This window comes from Fulmarus glacialis, unplaced genomic scaffold (genome assembly GCF_000690835.1).
Source record: "Fulmarus glacialis isolate BGI_N327 unplaced genomic scaffold, ASM69083v1 scaffold32079, whole genome shotgun sequence".
Lineage (NCBI taxonomy): Eukaryota > Metazoa > Chordata > Aves > Procellariiformes > Procellariidae > Fulmarus > Fulmarus glacialis.
The window spans coordinates 17,493-26,249 of record NW_009233102.1 but is presented as its reverse complement, the minus strand read 5'-3'; the positions used below and the strand labels follow the sequence as shown (position 1 = coordinate 26,249).

At 39.2% G+C, this 8,757-nt stretch overlaps 1 protein-coding gene across 1 annotated transcript; it reads left to right on the top strand.

Moving 5' to 3' along the window:
• Positions 1-488: 488 nt before the first annotated feature.
• On the top strand, positions 489-8,757 carry LOC104082183 (caspase-10-like). The gene is made up of 9 exons (XM_009585201.1): positions 489-817; positions 955-1,054; positions 1,612-1,747; positions 2,542-2,630; positions 3,947-3,983; positions 5,166-5,254; positions 6,744-6,855; positions 7,620-8,124; positions 8,595-8,757. Exons 1-9 carry the CDS (start codon positions 504-506, stop codon positions 8,755-8,757), a joined length of 1,545 nt encoding a protein of 514 aa, XP_009583496.1. The 5' UTR covers positions 489-503.

The window sequence follows — 8,757 nt, the reverse complement described above, 5'->3', positions numbered from 1 at the left end:
AGCTTGCGTGTCAGGCTTGTAACAGAGGAACACCTCCCTGCTACAGCCAGAGAAGAATGAGCCCTTGGACTGCAGATCAAGGAGTATGTGTGAACCACTGTGCTCTCTCCACTGAGAATTGTAATAAGTTACTGCAGGGACTCTTGCCACCTATGGTGGAGAGAAGCAAAGATCTGAATGTGGAAGATGTTTGCAAGAAATAGAAGAACTTAGGGACCTCTTGAGGTCACCTAGCCCAGTTTTCTGCTCAGAGCAGGGCTAACTTCAAATTTAGACTGGGTTGTTCATAGCTTCTGCCAAATCTGGTCTTTGTTGTAGTCTTGTGTTTGGAGAAGGAAGTAAGTTTCAAATTTATTTAAAAGGAAACTCCTCTTCTGCAGAGAATTCAGGGCTTCCAAACAGCTGTTGGATGAAATCTTATTACAAGGTTTGTTGTATTGAAGATTCAAGTGTTACTAGCGTTTGCTTTCTACTTTCAGGCAGAGACTATTGGTTCCAGCAACATGGAGGATGATGTCAGCTTGAAGTTCCGTCAGCAGCTTCTGCACATTGACGAAAATCTGGTGGCTGAAGATGTAGCAGCTTTAAAATTTCTCTGTATTGACTTGCTCCCCTTCAAAAAACTAGAAAGTGTGAAGTCAGCAGTGGACATCTTTCAGCTTCTCATGGCTGAAGAATATCTGAATGAGGAAGATACTTTCCTACTAGCTGAACTCTTATACAGAATTAAATGTCACTCCTTGCTCAAGAAACTTGGTTATACCAAGGAGAAAGTGCAAGAATGTCTGCATGAGAAGGGAAGAGTGTCTCCGTACAGGTAAGCTTGCAGTGGGATTCTGTTCTCTCCATTACTGCCATCTATGCCACACTGTTTCCGTTTTTAAATTCTCAGATTGCTTATCGTTTCTACACTGTCTTCTGTTCCGCTTTTATCTCACTGGATCTCTGTTACAGGCAGATGCTGTATGAATTGTCAGAGAACATTACCAATGAGATGTTGAAGGATATCATCTTCCTCCTGCAAAACTGTCTTCCAAAGCGACGGATAACTCTTGTATGTGAGGAGAGTGCCAAATGTGTATATGGCGGGAAGGGAAGAAGGAGGGGGGAAATAGGAGGAAAAGCGTGAAGAGAAAAGTATTTGGCAGAATAGGGCATAATCTGTAACTAGGCTCGTCAGTATTTATAAGGTTAGCAAGGAGGAAGCTGTTGACAGGTAAATGTGGAATTTGGTGCTTTGTGCCAAGGTCAATTACTGGCAGTCCACAGTCTTGCATTAGATCATAAAAGGGTGACAAATCAAATCTTCGCCTTGCTTGAGCCACATGCAAAGGAGATTCATGTCCGTATGTCATTAGTACCGTTTCACAGCAATAAAGCCTTCTTGAACCCAAGAGTCATTAATATGGTTTGGGTGAATCTGTTTAAATGTGACCATACCAAATAATAACGCAACCAGTAGCTTTCTGTGGAGCAACATTTCCACCTCCCACAGTGATGTAAAATTGACTGTTTGGACCTTGTTGGTAGGAAGCAAAGCAGACAGGGCTGAGGCAGGTTTTTGAGTTCTAAGGAACAATAACTATGTTTTACTCTCTTTTTGGCTGTCAGTCTGCTCTGGAATTGCTGATTTTATTGGAAAAACAGGGCCTTTTAACTGAAAACAATGTACAGATGCTGGAGGAAGTCTGTATGAATGTTTCGCCTGATCTCGTGGAAACAGTAAACTGCTACAAAAGGGCAAAAGGTGAGAAATTCAGAGTCAGGGAGTAGGTTTGCTAAAATGCAGGAAGCACTAGAAGGGTCTGGGCAACTGAACCTCAAGGTCCTATGTGTGCCTTGCTGGAACAGGAGCTAGAGTGGGATCGTTCATCTTCACACCCAAATTTGGCATAACAGTCCCTAGCTTGCATTACTTCCTAGCTGAATTCCAGTATGGATGTGCTGGAATATCTGAGGCCACACAGAGCCGTCCAGCACATCCCGAACAGGCTGGGAAACTGAAAGTCTATTTATAGTTATGTCGCACTTCTCCATTTCCCCATGAATAGTGTTGAGATGATGATGACTGTCCTGTAAAAGGCACTTTGTGATGTATGAATGCACACTACAACAAGGCAGTTGCCTGCTAATAAGCTGGAGAGGCAAACTCTGTGTGCATGTGTGTCTGATACGTGGTAGGCTTTGTTGTTAGATGTGTGATTCATGTTATCAGGGGTTATACTGCAGTTTGTAATACTCCTTCATTTAATGTCCTGTGGAGTGACTATAAGCATACTGGGGAAAAAGTTCTATTTCCGTTTATTTAAGCACTGGGAAACAAATTCTGGGAAGTACAAAGCTAAGTTTCCCCAGTAGGTGCAAGGGCACTCAGTGTTTCATGAGTTCCATTCCCCCATGCTTTCTGAGTGTTTCAAAGTTGCTTTCTATTTTAATACATCTTTCAGTAAGTATAGGTCCACATTTGCCTAATGTGCAGATTCATACTGGTTTAACTAAAAGGCACTTGGCTTCTCTCATTTTGTCTCTTTCTGCTCTTAGTGTCTCTACCTCAGCAGGAGAACACTCTGCCAGTCAAGGAGTCTTCACTGTCTCACACTGGAGACATCAGAGTATTCACTTCCCCACAGGTACGCTGGAGTACATACTGCCAACTTGGGTTTTAGTGGTTTGGGGGGTTGTGGTTTTTTCTTGCCTTTATTTTGAAACCGTACTGGCTGTGAGATTTTTTGCTAAATCTTCTTACTTCGTTTAGGAGGGGAACAAGCATATTTGTTCAGCATGTAAGAAATACAGCTGCATATAGTATCAAATAGTGGAAGTCAAAAATACTACTATTGGTCATGTGCAATTGGGGAAAAAAATAATGTTAGGAAGAGAAATGAGTGAGAGAAAAAGCTAGACAGGTGCCTTCTAGAGAATGGGTCAGTCAGTTGGTGCTGATTTTTAAAGTTTCAGCTGATCAACGCTAAACTATCTCTAATGGCTAATGCCGTCCTTTGATGATCAGTTCAAGCTGCTGCTGCTAAAGGAAGTGGTCCCATTTTCTCAATGTGCCAGTCCTTGATCAGTTAAACCCCTCCTGCAGCTGCGTGATGAATCAGATTAGGAAACTTATCAGGGCTATAACTGATCTCTTTTTTGGGGAAAAGGAGAGGAAGAGAGGGAGTTTTAACCTAATTCTGAATGAGAAGAACCAGTGATCTTTCTAAGGATACTTCCCAGAAGTGAAGTTCTAGTAGACAAGAGCTGAGGAAAATGAGCTATTTAGTATCAGAAGGGTTTGCATTACTGCTGCTTTGAGCTGTATTTGCTCTACATGTGCAGAGGGTTTGAGGAAGCCTTCATGCGTGGCACTTGGCACAGTAAGAAAATGAATGTAATTTTTTTAAGAAAACATAGATTTAAAAGAATTTTTAAAAAAGACTAAGAGACTGTTTCCATAATCCTGATGATCATGTTTGAGTTTTCTTTAAAATGATGAGAAGTTACACACTTTTTCCATGCTGTATAATAAACCATTTACACTTACTGCTAGAAGGTGTCTTGTAGGCAGGACTAGAATCACTAGTTATAACAATTTATACTCAAATAATTGAATATCCAAGAGAATTCATATGGGACTATGTTGGGACCTTTATTTTGTTTATAGTGACTGCCTTCCCCTATAGTGAGAGGATCATTTGGAAGGGAAAGAAAATTCTTTGCTGTTTCCCTTTATCCTCAAGAGAAAATATAGTTGTTTCCAGCTCTGTGAGATTTGCTCTAAGTGGGAAGTCTTTTGTAATTTCATTATTAAATGCTTTGCTGCTGTTAGGAATTCAGTATTTTTTGTACTCAATACTTAAAGAGCTTTGTATTAAGCCTGTTTTGCTAAAATCACTATGAAAACTTACTGTATATACTAATGACTTTTAACATGGTATTCCCCCCACTCAAAAAATAGGAGACCTCGATCAAATCTGTCGGTTCTAATATCAATGGTAAGAATTTCTGAAAATATGTTTTGTTTTTATTACCTTTATGTTTAACGTTGCATTCCTTTACTTCCTCTGGGAAATTTCTAGCATTTGGTTTAATGCAACACACTTACCTTGTTGTCTTCTGGGAAGGGTCTTTTGCTTTCTACACAAATAGATTTGAAGGATTTCTGTTCTTATATAAAAGAGGCAAGAGAAAATCGGCAAATCCTATGTACTTTGTCAGTCATTTACTAGAAACTGACTAATGTGCTTTCTGGGAAGTGAAATAAGGGCTGCTCTGATTAGAAGCAAAAAGATTATTTCTTTCCTGAAAAGAAAAACAAGTTTTCTATTTAAATATCCCTTGGAGGACAAGAGAATGGGACACTATGACTGTTTATAAAGCTGAGATGTTAATTTTTTGGGTGTGGGATTTTACCTCTGACTTCTTTTGCTGTATAGATCGTTATGGTTGAAGAGCCCGGGAGTGTTGCATGGTAGAGATGGATGTTTTGAATGCATTAAATAGTGTATGATTTGCACAGAAGGAGACAAGTGTTTTAGGGCATTCAGAAGGAGAAGTAAATAAAGCAGCAATAAATAAAGTTACATTTTTGACCAGATCTCTGAAAAGATTCTGTACAATTAACAGTGGGTAGTTTACATCCATCTTTGTGTCTCCACATTGAATTGACCAGTTGCAAAGTATAGCAGTACAACATCTGTCATCTCTTTTCCACTTTCAAGCTCTGTCAATGCAGCCTTGCTCTGAAAGTTGGTCTGAGAGTTATTATCAGTGATTCAGGAACAAAAAAAAAAAATCTGTAATGGGAGCTTCAGTAGTAACATTGCAGATCCTTTTTACAATACAGTTTATTTCTAAGCTGATTTCCAAATGAAAAATTCATTTTAATGTCTCAGGTGAAATCTATCTTTGCACCATGGATATCATTGTTTCACAATACCAATACAAACAGAAACCTTGCCTTTGTCACAAAAATATATATAATAAAAATAACTGGAGACATGTTCAGAATAGATCCTTTGAACATGACGATGCTATCTCGTACGGAGGAATTATTCCTTTCAATGAAACAGTGTTTCATATACAAAAAGCGCTGTATTGTAGCTAAACTCCTTTTTGCTACATCCACCAATATTGGATTTCTCTTCATAAATATCTGTGCTGGTTTTTTTTCCTAGATAACAAAGCAGCTAATCTTACACAAGGCTTCTCTGAAATGAACCTGGAGCTGCCTGGAGAATTCAGCAATGTAGAAAATGAATCCAAGGTTTGAGACAATCTCTTAAATCCTTCTTTATGAATACCTGGGTGTGTGAGGTCTTCATCCCTGTAATGACATTTATCATGCAAGGACGTGTGAGATGTCTGTGTGTCTCATGAAGTTTTCTGAGTTCTCTGATCAACTGGAACATTTCAGACAATATTTTAACCTTGGAGGCCAGAAACTTACCAATATTGAAAGGTGTGGTGGAGGCAAAACAGGCATAATACCTTTGATGTTATCCACACATCAGTGCCTCTGCTTACCTTCCTGACACAGGCAAAACGTTTGGCATTTTCTTAAGTTGTGCGTTTTGGAGATGGCAGCAGAATGTGCAAGACACAGAACAAACATAGCTTCACAGTTCTCTTTCTGGATCTGGCTTAGAAAAAGCCTCAGGGCATCTTGCAATTAAAACTAATGAGGGGCAGCATGCAAAGACCTTGTGAGAAGGATAAAAGAAGGCAAGAGTTTTTTAGTAAGCTATTGCAGGCATGTAACAATCTTCCTCAATAAACCAGAGGTCTCCCTTTTGCCAGATCCCTTCTTAGAAACCTTATGTGTACTCTTTAACCTTGTACAGCAGTGTAACCACTGAATTCTCCCTCTGGCTTTTTCCTTCTGATGAGCCTGGATATTGAGGGGGCAAGTTGCTGCATTTGTTTATAGCTATTTAATTTCTTGAAGTTCTGTGCCATAACATATCTTTTCATCACCTGATATTCAGACTGCTGTAGCAAAAGTACTTCTTGCTGCTGTTGAAGGAGCTTGGAGTGCTGCCTTCGGTTTGTTCACTAAAATGTACAAAAGTTGATGTTTGTTGCTCTCTCTAGTAAGCAGAAAGGAACTGGAGTGGTGGGAGTTTTTTTATTTCAAACCGAGGTTGGACTTGACGAGATGGTACTTGAAGTTTTGGTGACTTTTCAGTTTTTAAAACATTCTGTCTTAAGAGTGAGAGGTAACTTTTAAGACTTAGCAAAACTGGTAGTGTGGCAGGTTTATGCGCTTCTGAGTTGTCTGTTCTGCTTGCGTCCCTTTCCAGTGGATCAGTATGAACCACCTGCTCCAGGTATTCATTACTACTCTTGAAAAAACAACTCAGATGTCTAACATCATATAGTTTCACTGTGAACCCTCTGCCATCTGAAGTTAAAATGTTGTCGTGACGTTGGAAACAGTTTGGGACTTCTATCCTCGTCACCAATTCAGATCGCAGAGTTTGGCTGCTGAATCCTCCCTTTTGCGTACAGATGACCAACCCAGCTGCTAAACCTGTCCTCTACAGTTTGATAGTATGGTGACAGAGTGTGCTTGAGACTTCACCCATGTCTTTTCACACAAGGAGGCACCATTGAGTTCCAGCTTTTCAGAAGTAACCCACAGTCTTACCCATGCCTCTAATTTTTGGATGCCAATCTTGAGACGTGTTAAGAAAATATAAATAAGTTGAATAAATTCATTGAGGCTGTAAGCTTTTTTCTTCTCCTTTCTACAGAAGATGACAAGCTACAAAATGGATGGTCCACACAGAGGATTTTGTCTTGTTATTAATAATGTTAACTTCGATAGGTCTCTTCAGGAGAGGAAGGGTTCTTGCAAAGATGCTGGTAAGTTACTGAAGTGAGATTTTTGGAGGATTAGTCTCTCTGTTTCCCCATGTGAGTTGATTGTCTAGTATTGCTCTATATTTTATTGTCTATTTTTAGTTAGTTCATATTCTTAGAGAGTAAAATGTTTGATATGTCTTAAATTATGTCATTTGTGTATCCTAGGGGAGGAAGGGTTAAAGAATGAGTAACCACTGAGTTTCTGATGCAGTTGGATCATTCTTGAATCATTTTAAGAATCTCTTTTTACTTAGCCTTTATCTTTATAACAAAGAACTAAAACTAAACTAAACCATCATTCTACATAATATAATGCAAAATTCCATAATCAAGCAACTCTGTGCATACTTCTTATTTTATTCTGTTCATCCTATTTACCTCTTGTGTATGAAACTCTAATAGTCAAAACTGCAACTGGAAAATAATGATGTGAGGAAGGTTTTGAAAGATCTAAGTGGAAACTCAGGGAGGGAGTCCTCATATTTTCAGGTGTCATTTGTGAGCTCACTTAGTGTGTCATTATACATTGTAAAATGTCATTATATTTTCTGAAACTTGTCTAGAAAAATCCAGGAACTCTGTGCTTGAGCTGATGCCATCTTTTTCTATTCCAGTTAACCTTTAGCTGATAGTAGTATAAGGTTAAATCTGCAGAAGTGTCAGGGTGTAACATCTTTCCTGGTTCAGGTTAACTTGCATGGTGACCTTCATAAACTGGTTTTCTACTGCCTCAATTTTTTCTTTTATCTTTCTTACAATTACAGGGGAACTAGAGCGAGTATTCACATGGCTTGGTCTGGATGTGAGGACTTACACAGATCTGACATCTCGGGAGATTAAAGATCTCATGCGAACTTGGCAGCATTTGCAAGATCACAAAGACAGGGACTGTTTTATATGTTGTATTCTATCTCATGGAGAATCAGGAGCGATCTATGGGAAAGATGAGGAACTTGTATCAATCCGCATGATCATGTCTCACTTCACTGCCAAACAATGTCCACAGCTGGCTGAAAAACCCAAACTCTTCTTTATCCAAGCATGCCAGGGTAAAGAGATACAGTGTCCTGTCTATGTTGAAGCTGATGCACGAATTCCTGACTTGTCTTCCATGCAACAGAGCGTTTCTCCTTCTGAAAGTATTCCTGAAGAGGCTGATTTCCTCCTAGGCATGGCCACAATTGATGGATATGTCTCTTTCCGGCACATTCAACAGGGTGCTTGGTATATTCAGGCCCTGTGCAGCAAGCTACAGTTGTTGGTACCAAGGTAAATACTTTGCTTAGCTCTTCCATGAAAAAATGGAAGGAACTTGCCCCTTTTTTTTTCCTCCAAAGGCAAATTCACATAGGAACACTAACCCATGTTCTGAGGTGGACAAAATTAGTTAAGCTGGTGATTTGTTTGCTTGCCACTGATAAATTTACATTAACACTGCTAGAACCATAGAGATAATCTGGAGAATGTGAAATTCTTGAGTGGATTTAAGTAAAAAATATTTTATTCCGTTATTTTTCTTTACTGGTTGAATCAAGCAAGACAGGGTAAGAAAAGGTCTTCTGTTTTTAATATGACTGAAATGAGAACAAAAGGAGAAATTTGGAGAAAAGTATGTGTTTTCTTTTTTGTGTTTTAAATGCTTATACTGTATCTTCTAGATGATCTGGGAAGTGTTAAATGGAGTGCCATCTGCTCATTAATAGGTCATTTTTTAATTTTTGCTCTCCTTCTGGCTGTAGGGGTGAAGATATTTTGTCGATTCTTACAGAAGTTAATGAAGATGTGGGCAGACGTGTTGACCGCTTGGGGACAAAGAAGCAGATGCCCCAACCAGCATATACCTTAAGAAGAAAATTTATATTCCCAATACCTAGAGACCCTCCTCCTTCACAGCAACGTTGA

Excerpts from the sequence above, each read along its gene's own strand:
- LOC104082183 (XM_009585201.1), top strand. The coding sequence starts at position 504 with ATGGAGGATGATGTCAGCTTGAAGTTCCGTCAGCAGCTTCTGCACATT. Across the intron at positions 3,984-5,165 it reads TGTCGGTTCTAATATCAATG|ATAACAAAGCAGCTAATCTT; the intron begins GTAAGAATTTCT and ends TTTTTTTCCTAG. Across the intron at positions 6,856-7,619 it reads GGGTTCTTGCAAAGATGCTG|GGGAACTAGAGCGAGTATTC; the intron begins GTAAGTTACTGA and ends TTACAATTACAG.